Source organism: Jatropha curcas, chromosome 1, assembly GCF_041381405.1.
Source record: "Jatropha curcas cultivar XTBG-Jc1 chromosome 1, XTBG_Jcur_1.0, whole genome shotgun sequence".
NCBI lineage: Eukaryota > Viridiplantae > Streptophyta > Magnoliopsida > Malpighiales > Euphorbiaceae > Jatropha > Jatropha curcas.
The window spans coordinates 10,586,448-10,611,037 of NC_143151.1; the positions used below are offsets into that span (position 1 = coordinate 10,586,448).

Consider the following 24,590-nt stretch of genomic DNA (forward strand, 5'->3'; position numbering starts at 1 on the left):
ATTAACTATGCATAGTAATTTTTCCGGACTAAAATAATACCAAGTTCCGGACCGATGGTACTATTCACAGACCGGTAAATCACTATTACCGACACTAAAAAAAAATCAGTCTGTTACATGCATCCACTTCCGTTGTCTTGAATTCAAGTCCTTCTGTGTTGGTAAGTACTTTAAACTTTGATGATCTGTGTAAATGTAACACTTTTCACCATACAGATAATGCCGCCATACTTTGAATGCTAGAACAATGGCTGCCAGTTCTAAATCATGGGTTGGATAATTCAACTCATGTGGTTTCAATTGTCTGGAGACATAGGCGACCACTTTCTTATCTTGCATGAGTACACATCCCAACCCAGTATGAGAGGCATCACTGTAAATCTCAAAGTCTTTACCTGACACTGGCTGAGTTAACACTGGTGCTTCAGTCAACTTTCTCTTCAAAGTGTCAAAACTCTGCTGACATCTAGCATCCCATTGAAATACAACCTCTTTTTTCAATAGTCTTGTTAAAGGTGATGCAATGATGGAGAATCCTTTTACAAACCGTCTGTAATAACCGGCTAAACCCAGAAAACTTCGAACTTCTGTGACATTTCTGGGTGGTCTCCAATCAATAATAGCTTCAACCTTCTTAGGATCCACTCTGATACCCTCCGATGACACCACATGTCCTAAGAAAGAAACTTCTTCTAGCCAAAACTCACACTTACTGAGCTTAGCATACAGCTGTTTATCTCTCAATGTCTGAAGTATAATTCGCAAATGCTTATCATGTTCTGCCCTGTCTCTGGAATAAACCAAAATGTCATCTATAAACACCACCACAAACTGATCCAGGTATGAATGAAATACGCGGTTCATGAGATCCATGAAAACCGCCGGTGCATTTGTGAGACCGAATGGCATGACTAAAAATTCAAAGTGACCATATCGGGTCCTGAATGCAGTCTTAGCGATATCTTCTTCCTTTATACGCAACTGATGATATCCCGACCTGAGGTCGATCTTAGAAAACATACCTGCACCTTTTAACTGATCAAACAAATCGTCGATTCGAGGCAATGGATACTTATTCTTGATTGTCAGTTTATTCAGCTGTCTGTAATCAATGCACAGTCTGAGCGATCCATCTTTCTTCTTAATGAATAACACTGGTGCTCCCCAAGGTGCTACACTGGGTCTGATAAAGCCTTTATCCAATAACTCCTGCAGCTGACGGTGCCATTCTGTAAGGTGCAATAGATACTGGTGCTGCTCCAGGATAGACATCTATGGTAAACTCCACTTCCCTCCTTGGTGGTAACCCTGGTAACTCATCTGGAAATACATTTGGATAATCACACACTATTGGTATGTCTTCCACTTTCGACTTTTCTTTCTCTGCGTGTAATGCACATACCAAGTATGCTTCACAACCCTTCTGAATTAATCTCTTTGCTGTTATGGCTGATATCACATTACTCAAAAAATCTCGCCGCTTCCCAACTACTGTAATCTCTTCCCCTGCTGGTGTAGATAATGTCACCCTTTTCTTTGCACAATCAACTAGAGCATTATGTCTAGATAGCCAATCCATACCCAAAATAACATCAAATTTTCTAAATGGCAACTCCATAAGATCTCCTGGAAATTCCTTTCCATGAATAACAATTGGACAGTCTTTGATCACTGTATGAGTTGTTACTACATCTCCTAATGGATTGGTAACCAACATACCCTGACCCACATGTGCAACCGCTAACCCTTTAACCCAGGGTGTAGGCGCACTAATGTATGAATGAGATGAGCCAGGATCAATTAAAGCATAAACTCCATGATCACATAAAGAAAACTCACCAACTATGACATCTGGAGCTTCCTCATCTTCTCTGGCTCGCATGGCATAAACCCTGGCTGGACCCCTGGTCTCAGGCCTGTCCACAGTCTCTGATTGCTGTCTCTACACTCCGGAGGTCTCGCCTCGACCTCGGCCTGCTATGAACGGTGTAGGAACTCTTGCCCTTTTAGGACAATCCTTCTTCTGATGATCTGAGGCTCCGCATGTCCAACATTTACCAGTCACCAACCAACAATCTCCACCATGTCGTCTGCCACAATGCTCACAAGGTGACGAAGTATAACCGGCTGACTCTGCACCTCTACCAGTGCCTCTACCAGAACCTCTGCCTGAACCTCGACTCCCACTGGTAGAACTAGCCACCACTGATGCTGCTGGCATATTAGTGCCCCTGACTAAGCCTTGACTAAACGGAGGCCTAGAACCAGATGAACTACTTGCACCTCTGAATTTCTTGCTCTCCGGCTGATGTGTACTGGGTGCACTCTGAGTCTGGTCTCTTCTCTGCTGAGACCGCTGGCGTCTAGAACGCTGATTGGCCTGTATTCGCTCTATCTCTTGAGCTGCCTCTACCAAGGCTGAGAATTCTCTGAATCTGGAAGCTACCACTCCCATCTGAATCTCATCATTCAAGCCTTCTTGAAACTTCTTACACCTTTCGGCTTCTGTAGCCACTATCTGCTTACCATACCTGCTGAGTCTAGTAAATTCTCTTTCGTATTCAGCTACAGACATTCTGTTCTGTCGCAGGTATAAGAATTCTTTCCTTCTCGCATCTAGGTAAGCCTCGGTAATGAACTTCTTCTTGAATTCATCCAAGAAGAATTGCCAAGTACGCTGATCTGCTGTTACTCTCTGTTGCACAGTGGTCCACCATGTATATGCCTCCTCTATCAGCAATGAAGTGGCACAAATCAACTTGTCTTCGGCTGTACACTGCAATTGTTCTAGGACTCTCGATGTCCCATCTAGCCAATACTCAGCTACTTCGGGACTATCATCTTTGCTCGCTTTGAATTCCTTTGCACCATATTTTCTAAGCTTCTCCAATGGGGGTTTTCTCTCTCTCTCCACCACTACTGGTGCTTGAGGTATCACCCCTGCAATCTGTCGAAAAGTATCTGCAAGTTGTTTTAACAGCACCTCTTGATCTAGTGCTCTTGAAGCCTCACCCTCCACTGTTCTTGCTTGACCTGGTGCTGCGGGAGCCTCACCCTCCACTGCTCTGGAGGCGTGTGACTCACTTTCACCTTCCTGAGACATCCTCCTAAAATAATAACAACTGCTTAGTTCATCAGGGTAGTCATGGCATGTACATATACTGACTTATGCATTCAAGCCCGGGGAAATTAAACCGAGGGCTCTGATACCAAAATTTGTAACACCCCTTCCCGGTCCACCCGATAACCCGAATGAACCGAGTCGAGATGTTACAAACTGGGTGACTAAATGTATGATCTGGCATGCTAATATCATAATACTGACTATTTATATATATATACCGATGCTGTTTACATTAATACTGTACTGAATATGTATATACATGATACGAGTGTACAAAATGGAATGGGCCCAACTGTGTGCCCTGTACATGCCATGGAAGGAAGAAACAAAAATACACATCAAAACGAGAAGCTACCCTGAAGACTGAGTCTTCTACAGATGAACTGCTGCAGTTGTAAACTGACGCTCTCTAGACCAGTCTCAAAACCTGCGAGTTAAACAGGTAACTCGCTGAGCTATACAAGCCCAGTGGATATCTCAACATATCAAGTAACAATTAAATGCATACATGAGTACAAAGAGCCAAGTAACAACCATGTAAACACATAAGGCACAGATAATCACACATATCATCTTACTTTCATTTTATCTGAATGATCTTTCTTGTTGTGTATTATACTGTATGGTTCATTAAATATTAGTTACAATGTCTGTATGGCTCCATAAGGTTATAGTGAAACCGAAGTGATAAGATAAACTGTATGAATACTGTAGGCTATAGGCCCCGAACCGGATTCGCCTATGCCACTGTATGACCTAGTGAGATACTGTCCGCTTTGGTGCCCCTAACCGGATTTGCACCGCACGGTTTAATCATATCCACTCAACGGCCTGTAGCCGGAGTTTCAAACTGTATGGGGCGCAGATCTGCAATTCTATGTCGCGACATAGCCTTATCTACATGGTTTCTACCGAACCTCAATGGAGCTTACTGCATAACTACAATGTAATACAACAGCACATTGATAGTGTCACAACATCATAACTCATCATGTTTATTTGATTTCACATCATATAAATGCTTACATGTTATTTTAATGCATGTTCTTATGTTATGTTTTGTTTTACAATGATTGGATGCATGCATGTTGAGCAAGGGAATGTAATTACATAGCAAATGAAAGGCAAAAGAGTGTCAAAGCATCAGTCGCGAGAGCGACATTCCAAGTCGCGAGCGCGAGATGCTTCCCAGAGAGAAGTCGCGAGCGCGTCTTCAAACCTCGCGAGCGCGAGAAATGCATTTGAGAGTCAGAGGGTTTTCTGGCTCAAGTCGCGACCGCGCAGCCCAAGTCGCGAGCGCGAGATGAAGTCGCGAGCGCGCTTGTGTGATTCGCGAGCGCGAGATGCACACACTGAGGGTCAGAGAGCTTCTGGCCAAAGTCGCGACCGTGCATGTGATCCTCGCGAGCGCGCAATAGGAAATCACGAGCACGACTTGCTTTCCAGTATGCGCGAGCGCGCGACGTGATTCTGTGCAGTCTGTATTCTTTTGGCCATAACTCTCAATAGCTAACTCCAAATTGAATGATTCAAAAGCCCATGTAAAGCTAACACAGAAAGGAACAAATAACTCTTCTATGACAATTCCTAATTCCATCATTATATGGGTTCAAAATCAAGATGAAGTTGCTGGTAACATTTCCAGCAAACTCTGTTTCCGCTTCATATATTCATCCCCTGTTTTCACATCATTTCCAGTACTTCCACCCAACAACAAGCAACATATCATCTCATTGGCAACACACCACACAATTTACATGCAAAGAAAATAGTAGACAGCATGAGATATCAAACCTTGACGTCAAAAGGCTTGACCTCTGTTTTAGCTTCTCTTTTCTGCAACTTTGGAACTTTCTTCTCCTATACACAAGAATTCTCATAACTCATCTCCAATATAACTCAATTAAAGAGTGAATAACATATAACTTCAAGGAATTCTACTTACTTGGAGTGGACTTACTGCGTAACTTGCATGAAAAGTGCAAGGAAATGGAAGGGAAACTTAAGAAGAAAATGAAAAACGTGAAAATAGGAAAGTGAAAATAATAGGAACGGGTAGACTCTAGAAGAAGTGATTTGGCTGTGTAAACTCTCTAATTGGTACCTCAAGTATACAAAGGCTACAACTTACTACCCAAGCTATATGTTTGGAGGCAAACAAGTCCTAAACTTTCCATGCAAATAAGTCCACTTATCATCCATTCTACCCCAACCAGGTTTGGTTCAACCCGACTCAACTCAAGAGGATGTTACACTAGGGTTCTCTGGCGCCTCGATGCAACTGTTCATCTAGAGCAGCTACGTCACGCAACTGTTCACGCAGGAACAGTTGCGTCACGCAACTCCATCCTGCGTGGCGCAGCTATCGACGCATGCACAGACTACAAATTCAATAGAATCACCAAAATTATAGATCGAAAGCAAGAAAATTCGAAAAAAATTTTTACTTACCTCGGCCTGAAAGCCGCGCATCCGGCTATTCTCATATCGCACCGGGAACTCGGTACCCGGCAACGGGAGGAGCTGCAGTGGTCGCATCCCCGAAGTCAGTGGATTTCGGCTCACCGGCACCGGCTCCCTGTCAAAAGTCGGGATATCCAAAAGCTCCCCTAGAGTCTCCATCTCTAGAGTATAGGCGGAAGCGGGAATTTCAAAGAGTTGAGACATTGTTTTCGGCTGAAAGTTCAGAGAATTCTCAGATTGCTTAGGGTTTGTGATAAGTGAAAACGAATTGGTTAAGAAGAAAGTTACTTATAGTAAGTAGTTGGGCCCAAGCCCACTTCTCCAAGCCCAAAGCAATGGGCCCATCATCTTCTATCAAGCCCGCAAGGCCTGTTCGACCCATCTAAAGCCCATGATGGCCCGCTTAAGCAATTTGACGTCGATATGCGGCTCGCACACTTCAGCAATTTTTGTCTACTCACCGCACAGGGGGCAGAAACACCAAATTGCCCAGATTAGCCTCAGGTAAGTTTTCTTCCAACCACTGCATCAGAAAGGGTATACCTGAAAATGCAGACAAAAAATTTGTTAAATTTGTTATGCCAGAATTTTTGCTAAAATTTTTGCAAAATTATTAAACCAAACTTTGACAATAAAATTATTAAACCAAACTAAAAAGTGAATATTTTTTGTCCTAGGTCGGAATTCCGGACTGGGGGCAAAAGTATAATCTTTTGCCTTGATACAAATCCTTTATTTTATGATTAATGCATGGGGACATGTGATGTTCCAATATTTTCTAACAAAAGGCAAGGTCTGTTTGTACACAGATATTGCTCTTTTTCTTGTGAACAATTTTTCAGGCCAAACGGTGATGGTTTTTCGAAGCCAATAGGTCCTACTGATTAGTGATGGTGCATTGCAAAGCTAATCATAATAATTTCAACCTCCAAACAGTGATGGTGTATTGCGAAGCTGTTTGAACTCTCTTCCCCAGTCAATGATGGTGAATTGCGAAGTTGACTAGGGCAAAACCAACGTCTTTCGAGCCGATCAAACCGAGTCTCGAGGATGTCTCTACTGATCCGACTGGAGCCGACAAAAGCTGATCAAACCGAGCTGAGTAGGTGGCCAAATGATCAAATCAAAACCCTTCAAGCCGATCAAACCGAGCTTCGAAGGTATCTTCATCAAACCAATATCTGTTTGTACACAGATATTGCTCTTTTTCTTGTGAACAATTTTTCAGGCCAAACGGTGATGGTTTTTCGAAGCCAATAGGTCCTACTGATTAGTGATGGTGCATTGCGAAGCTAATCATAATAATTTCAACCTCCAAACAGTGATGGTGTATTGCGAAGCTGTTTGAACTCTCTTCCCCAGTCAATGATGGTGAATTGCGAAGTTGACTAGGGCAAAACCAACGTCTTTCGAGCCGATCAAACCGAGTCTCGAGGATGTCTCTACTGATCCGACTGGAGCCGACAAAAGCCGATCAAACCGAGCTGAGTAGGTGGCCAAATGATCAAATCAAAACCCTTCAAGCCGATCAAACCGAGCTTCGAAGGTATCTTCATCAAACCAAAAGTTTCCACTGATCCAACTGGAGCCGACGAAAGCCGATCAAACCGAGCTGAGTAGGTGGCCAGATGATCAAATCATTTCAACATCTTTCCAAGCCGATCAAACCGAGCTTCGAAGATGATTGCCAGATTGAAGGCGCGTCAATGGACTACTTTAACATTAATCGTTTATACAATTAATGATAAAGTGGGGGGCAAACTGTTGACGCGTAATTTTATGCCCCCACCTAACTCGGTGATGATATAAGGATAAAGAACAAAGAATCACAGTCAACCAGAAGTGTTTTTAAACCAAAATTGAATCAAACCGGTCCAAAAGGGTCTGACTCGCGTTAGGGTTGCGTCACGCAGCTATCACCTGAGTGACGGCACTCACAGTTGCGTCACGCAACTCTAACCAGGCTGACACCCCTGGCACACGCCCGTGTAATGGTGTGGACTGTTTGTATGGATACGCGGCAACTGTACGAAAAGTAAGCTGCGTCACGCAGGTAGTAGCTGCGTCACGCAGGTAGTAGCTGCGTCACGCAGCTTTGTTCTGTTGCCCTACCCATATAAATACAACATTTTGTGTTTTAAACGGGACTTTTTCTCATTTTTTCTCTGAACTTAGACATTTTAGGTTGAAAGTAATCTACTGCGGCTAGGGTTTTCCCCAAGAACTCAAGTGAGTAATCTTGAGGAAGATTAAGCCATTAGAAAGCTAGATTGAAAACTTAAAAACAAAAAAAAAAAAGATATAAAAAGAGAAAAAGAGAGAAAAGAAAGAAAAGAAACGTTTGTTGTTAAAACTTGGTGCTAAAATACTTCTGGGACTGTGAAGCAATATCCCCAAATCGTCTAAACAGCATGCAATCCTTGAATCTGAGGGTTAGGTAATCACTTAAACCTTTCTTTTCCATTTTTAGTTATTTATTTGTTAAAAATCTCATTTTCTTAGTATTTGGTTAGTTTGGTATTGGTTAAGCAACATTTTGCCCATTTTTGAGTATTTCTGAGTTATATTAAACATCTATTGACAAAAAGACCACGTAAAAAGAGTAGTTTGAAAGGTAGTTACGGACCCGAGCAGCTGCGTCACGCAGCTACCACATGCGTGACGCAACTGTTCATGTCCAAAAGACCTTGATTTTGCTTGGACCACCTGCGTGATGGAACTGTTCATGGGAGTAATTTTTATTTTATTTTTATGTTTTTCATTTAATGTTATGTTTTTAATAAATAGTTAATAAAACTGGGAATTTTAATAAGCTCAGGAACAGTCTCGCCACGCAACTAGTAGTTCCGTCACGAAACTGTACAGCTGCGTGACGCAACTGTTCTAGGGTTCCAGGACACTTTTTCTTATTTCATTTTAATTTTATGTCATTAAATAAATGTTTAATTTTAATTTGGAAAATGACCAATAATGGGCAAATTGTGTTCTAATCAAATCAAACAAATTAATTTACTATGATTATAAGATTTTAGAATTTATTATTTATTGTTAAGTATATTATTAAACCTGGTTTGTGGCTCGCCTTTAACCATAAGGCAAGAGCGGGTCTTTTAATTATATTTGCTATGGATGAATGGTGAATGTGATGATGATTTATTATGAATGCAATGAATGAACCTAGTTGGGACGGTTAATTAATTTTCCACATAGGAACTCGGTTCGATTTATTCGGGTTGGGTTTAATTAAATAATTTGGCTTTTTTAAAATAAAATCAATTAGAAATTGTAGGTTAAAAGAGGCCGATTTTCCGGGTACCCAATTCCCTTACCTAGAATCGCACATGGTGCGCCTGACCAGTTTTTCAAATAATTGGCCTTGAATAAAAATGGGTTAAATGGAGTCATTTTATAAATTAAAATTGGAAACGGTCCCATTGCCGAAATAATGGGTGGCGACTCAAATGATTTGTAAGACCGATTTATCGGCACCGCATTCCCAAAAGGTTTTAACACCATTTTCAATAAAAACAAATAAAAAGTAGTTTTCCGAGGTCCTTTTCCGGGGTTTTAAGGGATCTCAACTCTCTCAATAAGCCAATAAAAATAAAAATAAAAATTGGGGAGAGGGGCGAAAACATAATGTTTCAAAGTTGGATAGTGGATCTTTGATACTAAAGGATGAACAAGGAGAAGAAGGAAAATAAAAAGAAGTTGCTGAGGACAAAGAAAAAGCAGAAAAAGAAAAAGAAGAAAAAGAAAAAGAAAAAGAAGAAGAAGAAGCTGAGAATAAGAAGAGAAGAAGAAGAAAAGAAGATTGGTAAAAGGAAAAGGAAAATTGGAGGAAGCTGAGAAAGAAGAATCAGAAGAAGAGAAAAAGGAAGAAACAGAAAAAGAAAAAGAGACAGTAGTTGAGGAAGAAATAGAGTTAGAAAAAGAGTTAGAAGAAGAAAAAGATGAAGCAGTAACTGAAGAGAAAAAGGATTCTGTTGATCCTAAAGAAGAGACTAAAAAAGGAGAGGCAGTACAAGTTAAGGAAGCCAGTTATGCTGATACAGAAAAATTAGAATTTAGTAAAGAAGAAAAGAGACTGAGGTTGAGGCTAAAAAGGAATCAGAGTTTCTGACAGCACAAAGGAGTGAGAGGCTATGCTGGACAAACTGAAAAAGAACTCTTTGAAGAGCATAATAAGAAGCTGGATGAGGCTATCAAACAGAGTAAGGCTGTGATTGCACACAATCAGTCCCTCATTGAGTCTTTAGAAAGGATGAAAAATGTCAATGAGAGAAGGCTGGCTACTCTAAAGGTAGAAAGCACACCCTACACTCCTACCTCAGAAAAGCCTAAGAAAGTGAAGCACACTACGGAAAAGCATAGAGTTCATGGAAGGAAGCCTCCTCTGCATCCCTTTTCTAAACGTTCTCAGAGTCCTGCTGAAACTTCTCCTGCACAGAACCTCAGAAGGTCTAAGAGACTTAGAACTGATTCCAAACCCCTCTAACTCCCTTCTAATCTGCTCTGACTATGTTTTGTGAACTATTTTCTTTTCTTTGTTTTAATTCTTTAGTTGTCTTTGCAGTTTGTGTGGAACTTTTTTTTTTGTCTTTATTTGTATTTATTTATCTTTATTTGACAGTGTTTGTTTTACTAACCCTTCTTTATGATCACAAAAAGGGGAGAACGCAGGATATTTTGATGATTAGAAAATAGAATATGGGCTATATATTTTATATGATGATCTGATAATTAGATTTTAGAACTTAGTTCTCTATTCTAACGTATGCTCTGCAGGTTAGACTTTGGACTTAGTTTTTAATTCTAATGTCAGTTTCTATTTCTTCTTGCTCTAATCATATGCTCTGATTATTAGACTTTAAAACTCAGTTTTTAATTCTGAATATATGTTCTAATGTCAATTTCTAAAACTATTTTCTATTCTAATCCCCATAGATATTTTACTGCACTTATTCAGGGGGAGTATTATATATGTTCTAATTTTGCTTCATGATAAAATATGTTATTCTTAAAACTTATAATTTATTGGCATGCATAAATTTAGGGGGAGCACATGATTTTATGTCTGATGAATTTATTAGTTTTGTCATTATCAAAAAGGGGAAAATTGTTGGCTCAACGGTCAATTTTTTATCTTGAAATTTTGATGATTAAGCAAAATAAATAAATTTAATTATTTTATATGTGCTAATATTATTTTATGTAGATTTATTTATGTTTAAAATATGGAAAATAATAAACAAGGCAAATTCCTACAAATCCATGGATAATTGAAGATCATGAAGACCATTGAAGATTTTAGTGGTTAACATTTTACGATTTGTTGTAGGATAGAGAGAATATTCACTTACAAGCACAAAAACATTTCTTCTCTCTTTCTCAAAAATATTTTTTGAAAAAGTTTCTTTGAAAATTCAAAATTAAATTCACTTACCTAAATGAAAGAGATTTTGTCTCAATCATTTTTAGTAATAAATTTTTGAAAAAGATTCATTCATTTTCGAAAACTATCTCTAAAAAAATCTTGTTTTTATTCACTTGACTAAATGAAAGAGATTTTATCTCAATTATTTTTGGTAAAAAATATTTTGAAAAAGGTTTTTATGTTCCGAAACTATTTTTAAGGAAAGTCCAAAATCTTGCTTTTATTCGCTTACCTTAAAAGAAAAAATTTTGACTCAAAACATTTTTGGCAACAAGATCACCGTATTTTCTAGTATTGGAAAGTCAAAATTCTTATTTTAAAAGTTAAAGATTTTACTTTCTAAAATGGGACCTTCATCCTCTCTATAAAAGGCGTCTATCCCCTGTAAAGACGTGGGTTTTTGTTTTTAGAGTATAAGTCCATTGATCAAATATTTTAAATCTCTCAAAACTTGCTCTTAACCCCTTATTTCTTTTCATTTTATTGCTTCATGAAATACTTTTAAGAAAAAAGAAAAAATTTTATAACAACTTCTTTTGAAAAACAGTTCTATTTTTTAAAACGGCTTTCTAATCTTGATTTCTATTTTTCCTGTGCTTACATTTGCATTTCTCTCTGTCAATATAGATTCTGTAATCTGTTGTAGATAGATTTTTATTTGAAAAACTTTTATGTAATAGCTTAGGTGAAAAGCTGTTGTGAAATAGATTATCAAGCGACCTTCTCCTTGTGTGGATTCTAATGTCTTGATTTGAGTTTCTGTTCTCTGCAAAAACAGAAAGGGTTGAGATTGATTAGAACCTTTGGAAAATCTAGCGGGACAAAGGGTAGATCTAGATGTTGATCTATTGCCTTGTACTGTTGGTTTGTCTCTTACCCTTAAAAAGAGACAACATAGTGGAGGATCTCAAGATGAGTCTTGGGGAGTGGATGTATACGAGTTAGTGCCGAACCATTATAAATCGCTGTGTTAATCTTTTTATTTTCTAAAGTTCTGCATGATACCATTTTATTTACCCTTCTGTTAATCTTTTAGAAATGCTAAGTTGTTAATGGTTTTATTATTCTAAACTCGAATAAGCTTTATCTTTATTGAACATTAGAACTTTGGACTTCCGCATTGTGAATATACCAAGTTCTAATCTATTCTTCTATATTCAATATATTTCACAATTTGGGTTTTAATCAGGTTTCTAAGTTTACTTAAAGCTTTGTGAAGCAATTCAGAAATTCAATAACTGTCTCTCACATACATTTTAATATTTGTTTTAAACTTTATGAGGTAGTTCAAAACTTAATAACTTTCCTTCATAAAGTGTTTTTGAAATTGATTAAGATATTGTGAAGCAATTCTAATCAATAGCTGCTCTTTACAAAGTCTTTCTATTTTCTGCATAGAGCTTTGTGACGAAGTTCTAATCTTAATAACTTATTCTCACAAATGCATTCTATTTCCGCTGCAACAGAATTCTGATTTTGTTTTTGAAAGTTAAATTTTTATTTTTAGAAAACTCAATTCACCCTCCCTCTTGGGTTGTGCCATACATATACGAGACCCTCACTATCAAAAATCATCTAAGGCTACAAACCATAATGCTTAATCAACACAAACGAGCAATTTGCAAGCTTCATCAATACCAATAAGTAATTTAACACAAGCTAATGCCATACAACATGTTCCAACACAGCAATCAAGGATTACTTTTAATGAAAGGAAAGGAACAAGTTATTAAAAAAAACTAAGCATCCTTCGAAGTAATATTGAAGCTTTTTCTATTTATGTTCAAAAATATTTTTTCGGTTTGTGATAGTTTGTGATAAGTGATGTGTTTATTTTGTGCTTTAAAACTGAAACTTGCTACTGCATGTTTGGTTTCATTTTTGAATCATATCCATATTTTGTGCTTCTAACATTTATGAGGCTATGGTATTTATTTTTTGAAATGCCACACCTTTTCATACAATTATATATCAGAATTGCAAGTTATTGAATTTTCAAATTTTATCCTTTTTTACTTGCAATTTCAAGTTGCTTGAGTTTAATTTTAATGGGTTGAAGTTGCAGTCTCAGATTGTTTGAGTACTTTTACAGAATCCTAGTTGCAAATTAAAGCATGCATAATGTTTTTATAATTTTTATTGCCTCCAACATACAAATACGAGTTTCTAATATAACATGAAATATCATAAAGAAACTTATATTTCATTCAATTTAAAATAGAGATAGAGGTATCAGGTAAACGAAAGGCTTAACTTCTTCATTACACCTTTCTAAACCATAACACAAAAATCAATTACAAATGGCCTTAGTGGCATTATTTCCCCACAATCAAGCTAAAAACTATTCAAAATATAAACATAGACAGCAAGCATAAAACATAAGCATTTCATCTTCTTATTTCTCCTTTCACCCTCTTCCTTCATCTTCTCCATTCAATCAAGCTTTCTCAATAATCCAACAATCACCATTTTGATCCTAGGTGTACAACTAGGTCCACCCATTCTGGAAAACGACAACAAGCGGGTGTTTGTGTAACATCCCAATCTGACTAAATTTTTTGAAGAGGGTGGTAGAGTAAAGCTCCTAGCAAAGTTCTAGAATGGCAAGGCTAGTTAGGATAGTGGAATGCAGGACACATGAATGAATCGAAGCATATATTGAAATGGGAGAAACTAATCACCAGAGACACCTTTTAGTGAAATAACCTGAAGAGTTGGAAGAACTCGAGTTAAGTGTGCTCGCTTAAGGGAATCTCATGATGGGTGACCTCATTGGAAGTGTTCCATTTCACCTACGGAACAAAACTACGCGAATGTTCCGTGCAGTCTTCAATATTGCTTCTTGCCCACATCTACAATATCTCACATCATACCTTCTACAACTAGAATATTTACTAATCTGTCACGACCCATTTCCGTGGGCCGGACCGGCACTAGGGCCCAGGTAAGCTTAAGGCCCCCGAGGCCCGTAGTAAGCCTAAATTATTCAATCTGTCTACATGATTCTCCTAATTTCAACAAAACAGTAAGCCCATATGACTTAAGATATAAGTTTTATAAAATTTTCAAACATCTGGCCCAATATCAAATAATACATAAAATTTAACCAGGGCCTATTCACAATAACTCATAATTACAATAAGGGCTTACTAGTTTACCTACAGTTAATTGCACAATAATTAATTTATAGCGTAGTGCTAACAATAAGGCCCAATTTAAATACACAGCCCTATAACTGCGGAGTCCAAAAAAAAAAATCTGATAAAAGAATAATTTATACATTCAAAATTAAATATCAAGAATATAAAGTTTACATTTATAACTCTGCGGAGAAGATTGCAGAGCTTCAGTCGGATCAACTGCTTCCTAGTACCTGGGAGGTTTGGAGAGAAGGGGGTGAGTTTTGCAACTCAGTGAATAATAATAAATAATACACACCACATACAGTCAAGCAAAATGCACCCTACTATACTGAATGAACACACAACAGTCAACCATATGACATTACATCAGCACCCACAAACAATATCACCTTCAAATAATCACATCACGTGGAAATTAGTCAGTGGCGTCACCTAAACCCCCGACGAGCCGTCCTCTCAAACAGCCCATCCTCTCAAACATGTGCACCCGGGGAGCCAATCCCCCATATCTGGCCGACCGGTCTAATCCTCACTTGACCAGTCCTCTCAATATTTTATTTTTACATTCTCTCTTTTCTTTTCCATATCATCAACATCATTTCATCAGTTCATCAGGTGCACACGGGGGCGCCGATCTCCCATTTACCCGGTCGACGGTCCACTTTCATCAGTTCATCAGGATCCTTATTTATCGACCGTCCTCACAAACCCATGGTGACCCACTTCATCCCAACTCCACACAAACAGAGCACAGTATATACACAGCACAAATAATCAAACAATTCATTTATCATAATACACCAATTTCATCCAAATGCACAATTATGCACAAGTATAATTATAGTGATCATAACATAATATATATGAGAAAATACAATATGTAAATATATAAAAATGTAATGTTATGCAAATGCAGTGTTGATATGCATTATTTATTATTACTCACAGTGATGGAGAGCGAAGTTCTAGCTTTGACTCTGTCCTGGAGGAGCACTAGATGGACCCGGGCGATCTAAGAAATTTAAGAATGACACAAAACAAAAGTAACTATATCAGATAAAGCATTTCTTTACCACTCTTAAAATTTTATTTTAAACTCTTAATTTTTCTATGTAATCTAATCTCGATATTAATTTCTTTTCTATAATAAATTTTATTTCTCTACCGAACTCTATTTTATTTTCTATTATTTTCTACTCTCTATAAATAATTAAATTTCTATAATGAATTTTATTTGCTACCGAAATTCATTTTATTTTCTACCGAAATTTCGGCAGCATCTCCCCTAAAAATCGGACTATCCACCTGTTAAAATATCAACAATTTATCTAATAACTCCAAACCACACAGCCCATCCATCGGGCAATCAATCAATTCAATTTTCTCATCCTCCATCCGAATATCAATATCAACATAACCTTTAATTCTCGATTATTCATTTCATTCCATTCATGATATTATCATCAAAATTCCTCAATAAATTAATCGAAGGATTTTAAGTGAATCAACATTTATATTATAAATCAATACTGAAAATTAAATTAACTTAATTTAACTACTCACAATTACGAAATTAAATTAACTAAATTAATTAACTACAATAATAAAATTAATTCAAGTAACTAAAATTAGTAGCATTAATTTTATTACCCCAAAATATAATCTTTTGTCAAATTTTCGCTAGATCGAGAGTTTTTATGTGTGCCGGATCAAAGGGCAGTAACTGCCAGTGGCCAGATCCAACTGACAGTGGCGGAGACAGTGGCGATCGGCGGCGGTGGCACAAGACCTGGCGGAGGAGCGGCTGGCAGCGAGGCTTGAAGCTGGTGCTGCTGTTGTAGGCGCGACAGGCCTGGCAGAGGGCTGACTGTGGTGCGCGGAGGAGCTGCGGGACGTGCTGGTGCGCGATGGAGGTGGTGCGACTGCAACTGGCACGTGGTGGTGATCGACTGACGTTGCTGGAGCTGCTGGAGTTGCTGGCAGTGACGCACAGTTGCAGGGAAGAAGAAAGGGAAAGAAAGAAAGAAAAAGGAAAGAAAGAAAGAAGAAGAAGAAGAAGAAGAAGAGAGGAGAGGAGGTGGTGCAGAAAATGGTGAGGGGAGGGTGAAGTTTGCGCTGGATATAGAGGGGAGAGGCTTCTAGAAGTGGTTTGGGCTGATTCGGTTTGATTCTGGTTTGATTCAGCCCAAATCTTGGTTTTCTTTTGATTTGCCGATTTTCAATTGGTTTTCGATTCGGTTTATCACTGTACAAATTATTAATTTGCATTTAAATAATTAAATACATTTCCAGGCTGTCCGTTTATTAAATTTAAATGGAAAATCTTTAAAAATAAAAATTCGGGTTATTTCATAATCATACTTCGACATTATGTGTTCTTGACATGGGATGAGAGAAGCTTAAAGAAAAAATACGCTAAATCATTAAAAATACCCCAAACTTTGTGTAGTTTTAATTGTATCATAAATCCAACTTTCTTCTCTTAGTACCTTGAACTTTAATTTTAATTGCAATAACACCCTAATTTCAAATTATAACCAATTTAATGAACAAAAATATTATTTTTATGGGTCTCAGTTTAACCTTTTTTCCAAATTAGACTCCTTCTATATTAAATATTAAAATTAAAAAAATCTATTCATCTTACAATTTTATTCATTAAAGTGGATACAATTTGAGATTAGGTTGCTATTGTAACTAAAATTGAAATTCAGAGTATTAGAAGAAGAAAGTTGGATTTAGGGTACAATTAAAATTACTTGTAAAATTTGAGGTATTTTAATGATAGCCAAAAAAAAGAAGAAAAATAAGGAGAGAGACTATGACTAAGAGAGTTTCAAAAAAGCGTTAGGGAGAAAAAATAGATGAAAAGTGAGGACAGAGGTATGTTAGGGTTTTGGTCAATGGGCATGAAAATAAGTGATAAATATGTTAGGGTTGACGTGGCATCAATTATGTGGCAACTTTTCAACTAATTTAGCATGCCAACAAAGCAATCTGTTCAAAAGTGAGAAGTTAAATGGTTTTAGACTTAATTGTTACAAATTTAAAAGCATAATCATTTTTATGGGACGTTTTGAAGATTAGGGATGATAGAGAGAAAAGGGAATAAGTTGAGTAATGACAGATAAAATTAAATTGAGAAATTGAGTTTTATAGATTCTTAATACAAGAAAGAAAAATAATATGATACATCTTTTATATGAAAGATAATGATTTTTATAATATGATTAAGTAGAAAAAGTTTATATCATTTTATTTAAATACTAATTTTGTACCGCTAAGATTATGGTTAATAAATTTTTATGTTCAGTTTTAAATTAGAGACGTTAAATTAAAGATGATGAATCAACCTATCACAAGTAAGGCAAAGGGAAAACTGAATAGCAAGTTGTTTTTAGTTTGTATAGTTCATTAAACTAACTAGTATATATAATAATTTGTAAACTTTTAACTTTTTATCAATGTAAATATTAAAAGAGATAATCATTATGCAATTATGATGCCTAATGAGATGTTGGGTTATAGATTTGTCAGGTTGACACCACAGGGATACTTATGTTCTATGCTTTAAATGTTTGGATAACTATAATTTCTATGAAGAGAATTTTTTCAAGATCCGTTTGATTTCAAGGAATTTTATATTTTACGTTCTTAAACTTTCAATAAATTTCAAATACTTTATTTTGTATACTCTATTTCAGGTAAAGTATTAAATTAATAAACGTTTTAACGGTATGCTATTTCATATAATATGATCTTTCAAACTTATGAATTGGTCACCGGCGGTTGGTGATCATGTTGCAGCAGGCATGTCATATTTTATAGGGAGGAAAGGCGTGATTATATATACACATATGTATAGATAGCTTACCACACTTAAAATGTTTTTTTTTTTGTTTTATTTTCAAAAGCAAAAGATAAAAATAGTAATAACCATCCTCGAGACTTATTTATGCTGCTTTTGAAAAAAGTTTTAACATTGTATTTAATGTTTTAATTAGAATCTAAATAATATCTACATTATTAAAATTGTTTGATGCCACTCACAGATTATGGCTTAATTGACGATGCAAATTGTATATGTGAAAAGAACTCGTGCATTTAATGCTAACTAATCATACCTACCGCTATCAAATATTTTTGCACGTCACATTATTGTCAAAACAAGAGATTCCACATCTTGAATTGAACAAAATATTCTTTTTCTTCCAATTAGAGGCGTACACACAAGAATACTCAATTTTCTCTAAAATTCTATTGAATGGTCCACAAAATACATACTTACAAATATAAAAATAGCAAAAGCCTTCCAAAATCTTAACCAACTTTTCTTTATTAGACATCTGCCAAAGAATTATATGTTTTATTTCCCTTGTAATATAATCTATTTGCCTACCTTATTTCACCATATATATTCCCTAAAAAAGTTTTCTGCAACTTTAACCCACAGAGATGAATGGCAAATCCCACAATTTGTTAGTGATATTTATTGTTTTACAATAAATATATAACTCTTAGAAGAGATGCTTTGTCAACTGCTAGGATAATCCCTGCTGCCAAATTTTCCCTGCATATAAATAAAATTTAAAGCTACATTAATATTCACATGTACAAATAATAATAAATTAAACCTGTAAATGAATTCAGAAAGTCAGAAAATCATAATTAATTAATTGCTGTCATTTTAAGAATTCAACCTCCAACAAGCAAATCAGTTGACACCCTATTCAAGCAATGGCCTACCACTACCGGCACCATTCCACTAGTGAAAAAGAAGCAACAACTTTTTCATTTTTATAATAATAATTTATTTATTTTTTGGCCGGCTTTTTCAAGCCAGCCAACTACTTAGCACAGCTAACCTTACCATTCCTTAAAGATTAAATGTCCACTAATTGTCAATAAGGTCAGCTTATATGAAATGATCTATCAGAATCTAAAAACAACTTTAGTGTGCAATTCTTGGGGGACCTTAGAGAGACACTTCTGATGGCTGAAGAAACAACAGCTTATGAAAATATTTTATTATGCAGAAATTGGAGATTAAATGAACTATTTTGGCAGCTAGGCAGTCACTTTTTGTCGAATGGTCGATCGAGTGGATTCGTCCATCTGTCAATCTTATCCCCTACAGAAACATTGCTGATGCAATATATGGTATCTAATATGAATGCAGGGTGTCCATGATGCTGATAGCCACTAACCCACTTTATGCTCCAGTATCAATTGATGTAACATGTGTTGAACATGAAACACAATTTTCACTCTTAGCATAATAAAAAGTAGTAATTCTTTAAGTTAATCATTTATTTTAAGCCACAAAACTATGCTGAAGAATCAAAAGTACCATCAAAATACCTTGAGAAAGTTGTCATTGGTTTTACACCTTCAAAACCAATGAATACAGAAAAGACAATAACTTGGAAATAGATTGGAAAAACTTGGAGATGATGATGATGTATTTAGAAGATATTTTTAGTGAAAAATCAATTACAATAGTAATTTAATTCAAGATTCTTCTGCTGCTGATGCAATCTGATAAAGATTACCTGATAGCAATGTTTTGCCTACTGATGTGAACTTGTTTGACATAGACATGGTTGATGCTAGAAATTCTATTTTGGAGATGGAGATAAAAGGTATACAGACTCAGAATTATATTTGGAATAAGAGCTCACAATCAAAAGACAAAATTTGATGATCAATGAGAAAAATAAATAAATAAAGATTTGTGTGAAATGTTAGCCGAAAGATGGCCTGCAATGTCTTTTCCTGATAGAAGCAAGTTTGGACTTTTGTCTAGTTGAAGATAACAAGAATTTCTCAGCAAAAAAAGATTCACATGCATGATTGCAAGTGGAGATAAGGAAGATGGAGATCCATTACCATATCTTTCCATTAAAGAATTGAAAAAAAAAAAAAAATGAACTGTGTCCAAAAAATTGGACTTAATACAAAAACCAGTACACATCAAAGCATCCACTTGGTGCATGCATTGACTAGGCAACATTACAGTTGATTCAAGCTAGCATAAAGAAACTGGATGGTTTAAAAATGTTGTGAAAACATCAACTGTATGATTTGGAGATTATTCTAAAGATGTCTAAAATACATATATTCAATAGTATCTAAAGTCAGCTCCCATAAGTTAGATCCAAAAAATAAGGGAAAAAAGAGGGCCTTTTCTTCTCTTCACATAGGTATATGCAGTGATGATTTCGTGGAAAATTGATATTTAAAAAATAATAGGCCACATTTAGTGAGGTCCAAGAGTTGGATGTGTAATTCAGAATGGATCTTGCTCCAAATTGTAAAAGGAATTTGAATCTCACCTAAAAAAATACTACTCTTGCAGTTATATCATCTCAAAGAATTTGTGTGTGTTCAAAATCTCTCCCTCCCTACATCATGAATTCTGAAGCTTCTAAGCATAAAGAAAGTGTGCTATAACGTAGATCGCCAGACAGAATACAGACAAAACCTGCAGAACAATATAAATTGCAAGAAATGGCATTAGATGCATTGTTTTGCTCATAACAGAAAAAATATGTTGATATGCAACATTTCTCCCAAAAAATTAATATTGAAAAGGTAAAGATGGAGACTCTTACATTTATATTTGATCCTGAAGAATAAGTTAACACAGGAAGATAGCCTTGTAATCCAATGTTATAAACTGGAGTACCATCAGGGTAGAAGAGCCCATAATTCCTTTCTGATGTTGGACCAGGTTTTAAATCCTCATTAAAAAGTGCAAAAACATACACATCAATCGGTACTGATGGGTTTGCTGGTGTGCCTTGCTTCTCTTGTATTCTCTGCAAAAGATTACCATTGTATAAGCCAGCATTTTCTGGTGTTGCTCCTACTTCATCTGCATCTCCCTTAGATGGCCAACCTGTCTCTGAAATCCTCACTTGAATATCTGTATGCCCCATTGCTTTAATGGCTGAATAGACAGCGTCAATTTGAGCATACAACATGTTATCATAATTCAAATTTGTATTTGGATCTGTCATCCCTTGGTTAGGCTGGAAAAGTACATAGTTTAAAGGAACCTCATTTGGGTTATACTTATACGCGAAATATGGATACGCATTGATAAGGAATGGTGAATTTATTTGAGAATGAAAGTTCAATATAGGGTGGATATATTCAGCAAAATCTGGTCTAAAAGTCCCAGATGAAGGAGGGTAAGAGTTGGCTAAGATATTAAGAGAATGCGCAGTTGTGACAGTGACTTGCTTATCTAATCCAAGATTAACAAGAGCATGATAAACAGTTTGCATTGCAGGGAGAAGATAAGACATTAACTGAGTATCATTGCTATTGAAGACCTCATTTCCTACAGTAATGCAAGTAATTTTAGTTTGAGGGAGGTGGGGCTGAAGGTGCTGTTGAATCCAATTTTGAGCTTTAACTGGGTCCGTCATGTTTTGAATATACTCATTTCCAAGACCAATGATGAAATCTACATTTGAATTGGAAAAAGCAAGTAGGACATTAGGATCTGCATCGTAGAGTTTTACCCTTGTAATGTTCAGTGATTGGAGGAGCAACGCAACTCGAGAGGGAGACGGGAGATTATTGGCGATCTGGCCATAGTTAATTCCAACGCCAACGCTTTGTATTCGGACAACTGAATCTGGGGCAAACAAACAGAGTTCAAGATTCATTACTTATGCAATTCCATTCAAGAAAATACTAAGAACACTATCAATCAAGACCCAGAATTACAAAATTATATAATATTCTTACTCAAAAATTTCAAGAACACAGCTGAATTATATAATTATATAATTCCAACAAATAAGTTTCAATGCAAGAATTCTTTAGCTCAATGAAAATTATTTACCATACTTATGCAACTCCATCCATGAAAATACTAAAAACAATTATCAAGGCCCAAAAATTAGAAGTTTTGAGTTTTATACCTCAAGACATAGCCATTGTACTTAGAAATTCCAAGAACACAACTACATATCTTTTCCTTACAATTCAAATCCAGCTCCAACAAATAAATCTCAATGCCAGATTTTTTCAACTTAATGAAAATTTTAAAAAATGAATAAACTACATGAGTAAGCTAAATCATTAATCAAGAAAAATTCAGAACAAAGTGCAAAGAAAAATTAATTAGATTCCCATTAAAACCATTTATCAAACCCAAAGATTATATCAAAGAATGCTGTTCGTTTGCTAGAGACAAAAATTTTCAGTTTCTGCAAAGATGAAGCCAAAGAATAATGCTTCAAGTAGGTAGCAAGTCTTATTCTCGTGCAACAAACAAAGAAAAAAAGAAAGGAGAAAAAAAAAATTAAGCTTTCAAGTTTGCTTCACTTTCTTTAATATTCTCGCAGTTTCATGGCAGCCAAGCAGAACTCTGCAAAGGTAGTTAAAACAATTGAAAACGAACCTGAAAGAAAGAGAACCAATAAAAGGACGAAGCAGCCGGCCATCACTGATCTGATCTCGGTTTAACCAAGACCACCTCAACTCCACAGTCCCAAACGCACCGTTTGCCAACTGACAAACTAGCAAAGATATCTTGTATTTATAACGATGAGTTCAAGGCGCCATTTTTTTTTTTTTTTTTTTTTTTTCGTCTGTGCATGTGAACTCAGTTTTAGTTGCTGACAAGGATCCACTGATTTTTATCTCATATTTTTTTGTCTCCATGCGATTCCTTACACGTATTGCATTTTTCGTCCCTATCTTAGTATAGCCACAGGTGATTAACCGACATGGTTATTTTTTATTTTATTTTATTAATAATTAATTACTTCTTGAAATCTTCCTAATTAATTAGTTTACAATTTTAGAAAGTGCTAGTTAATTTATTTATTTACTGTTATTTTTATTATTTTATTTATAAATAATAAATCAAATCTATCTATAATATATATAAACAAGTGGAAATAGATAAGAGAATATTGAAATTACCAAAAACGCCTTACTAAGTCTATAGATTAATAAAAATATCATAATGCATGATTTTAATTTGATTAGTTAAAAAAATAAAAATAATTTAATTTAATTGATCATGTTATTTTTCTATTTAAATCTTTTTTTTTGAATTAATTTCTTATTTAAATCTTGTTCTATTGAATAAAATAATAAATTATATATACACTACATAAGGTATATATTAAATATGCTAATAATCTAATATTTTTAAAAATTTTAATTTTATTGATTAAAAATAAAGATAATTTAATTTTGATTTGTTATATTATATTAAAATGCATATTAAAAACGATAAGAATACTATATTCAATTATTATTTTAATAAGTCTTTAATTTGATTGATCATAATTATTTTCTACAAATAATTTATTGTACAAGAAATAAATTAATTTATTATTATTTCTTAAGGAATATATTATAAGATTTATGTTTGATATAAAATAGAAAATAAAACTTTCAAGAAATATTTATAATATAACTTGTTATATTAGCAAACTATTAAAAGGGTTTTTTTCTAAAAAAAGCAACTGTAAAATTAATTATATGCTCATGAATTTAGTAAAAAGTAAACAAAATATTAAAATTATAAATGATGCTCTAAAATAATGATTAATATATTAATTATTATAAAAGTTAATACTGATTTCTCATATTTTAGTAATATAAACAGTTTATGATATTATATTATATACGTAAAAAATTAAATTAATTAAATATAAATTATTATAATAAAATTTAAATTGATAGATAACTAATTTTATTTTAAAAAATTGATTGTGAAATTATAATAATAGTAAATTATTACTCTTTCATATTATTTTATTATCATAATTCAGTAAACACAATATATATATATATATATATAGAAGATATAATATTTACTTAATTTAATCGGTTGAAATAATAAAAGTAATTTAATTTAATTTAATTTTCTAGTAGTTATTACATTAATTTTCTATTTAAATATAAACTATGTTGTATATATCTTTAAGGATTTTTACATAATTTGGTAAAATTCTACTATAATAATTTTGTATATAACACCCCGTGCCCGGATTATGATAAGCCATCAAGTTCATGGATATTCCACACAAAAGAGGGTACACACTGTGCTAAAGCACTAACCCTAGCCTTGGCCACGGTTCCGGAACCGGCGGTTCCGGTTCCAGAAAAATTGAAACCGGAACCGAACCGAAAAGGTCCGGTTCCGGTTCCAGTTTGGAACCGTCCGGTTCCGATTCCGATCCGGTGACAAAACCGACGGTTCCGATCGGTTTTCCGGCGAATCGCATAATTTTAAATTTTAAATTTTGAAGACCGGTTTAAAAAAAAAAATTATTTGAACATAAAAAATTAAAAAATACACCTAAAAAATTTTAAAATTTGAAGACCGGTTTAAAAAAAATTTATTTGAACATAAAAAATTAAAAAATACACCTAAAAAATTAAAAAA

General features: G+C 35.2%; 1 protein-coding gene and 1 long non-coding RNA gene across 4 annotated transcripts; both read right to left on the reverse strand.

Annotated features, from left to right (window-relative positions):
- Positions 1–14,036: 14,036 nt before the first annotated feature.
- LOC149498982 (uncharacterized) lies at positions 14,037–15,180 on the reverse strand. The gene is made up of 2 exons (XR_016322444.1): positions 15,114–15,180; positions 14,037–14,397 (listed from the first exon to the last, which is right to left on the reverse strand). It is a non-coding gene; the product is annotated as an uncharacterized LOC149498982 (long non-coding RNA).
- A 3,170-nt stretch (positions 15,181–18,350) lies between these two features.
- On the reverse strand, positions 18,351–22,766 carry LOC105643948 (Glycosyl hydrolase superfamily protein). Of its 3 annotated transcripts, none has more exons than XR_016322688.1 (4): positions 22,587–22,766; positions 20,782–21,809; positions 20,503–20,651; positions 18,351–18,737 (listed from the first exon to the last, which is right to left on the reverse strand). XR_016322688.1 is itself a non-coding variant. In XM_012229193.3 (3 exons), the coding sequence occupies exons 1-3, from the start codon at positions 22,627–22,629 to the stop codon at positions 20,595–20,597; spliced, it is 1,134 nt and encodes a 377-aa protein (XP_012084583.1). In that variant the 5' UTR covers positions 22,630–22,764; the 3' UTR covers positions 20,186–20,594. The 3 variants fall into 3 exon arrangements, 1 of the variants encoding a protein (XP_012084583.1); XR_001047347.4 differs by having other exon boundaries at positions 20,782–21,815; positions 22,587–22,764; XM_012229193.3 differs by lacking the exon at positions 18,351–18,737 and having other exon boundaries at positions 20,186–20,651; positions 20,782–21,815; positions 22,587–22,764.
- Positions 22,767–24,590: the final 1,824 nt, after the last annotated feature.

Excerpts from the sequence above, each read along its gene's own strand:
- LOC105643948 (XM_012229193.3), bottom strand. The coding sequence starts at position 22,629 with ATGGCCGGCTGCTTCGTCCTTTTATTGGTTCTCTTTCTTTCAG. Across the intron at positions 21,816-22,586 it reads ATTGGTTCTCTTTCTTTCAG|ATTCAGTTGTCCGAATACAA; the intron begins GTTCGTTTTCAA and ends TGTTTGCCCCAG. Across the intron at positions 20,652-20,781 it reads CTTCAGGATCAAATATAAAT|GTTTTGTCTGTATTCTGTCT; the intron begins GTAAGAGTCTCC and ends ATTGTTCTGCAG.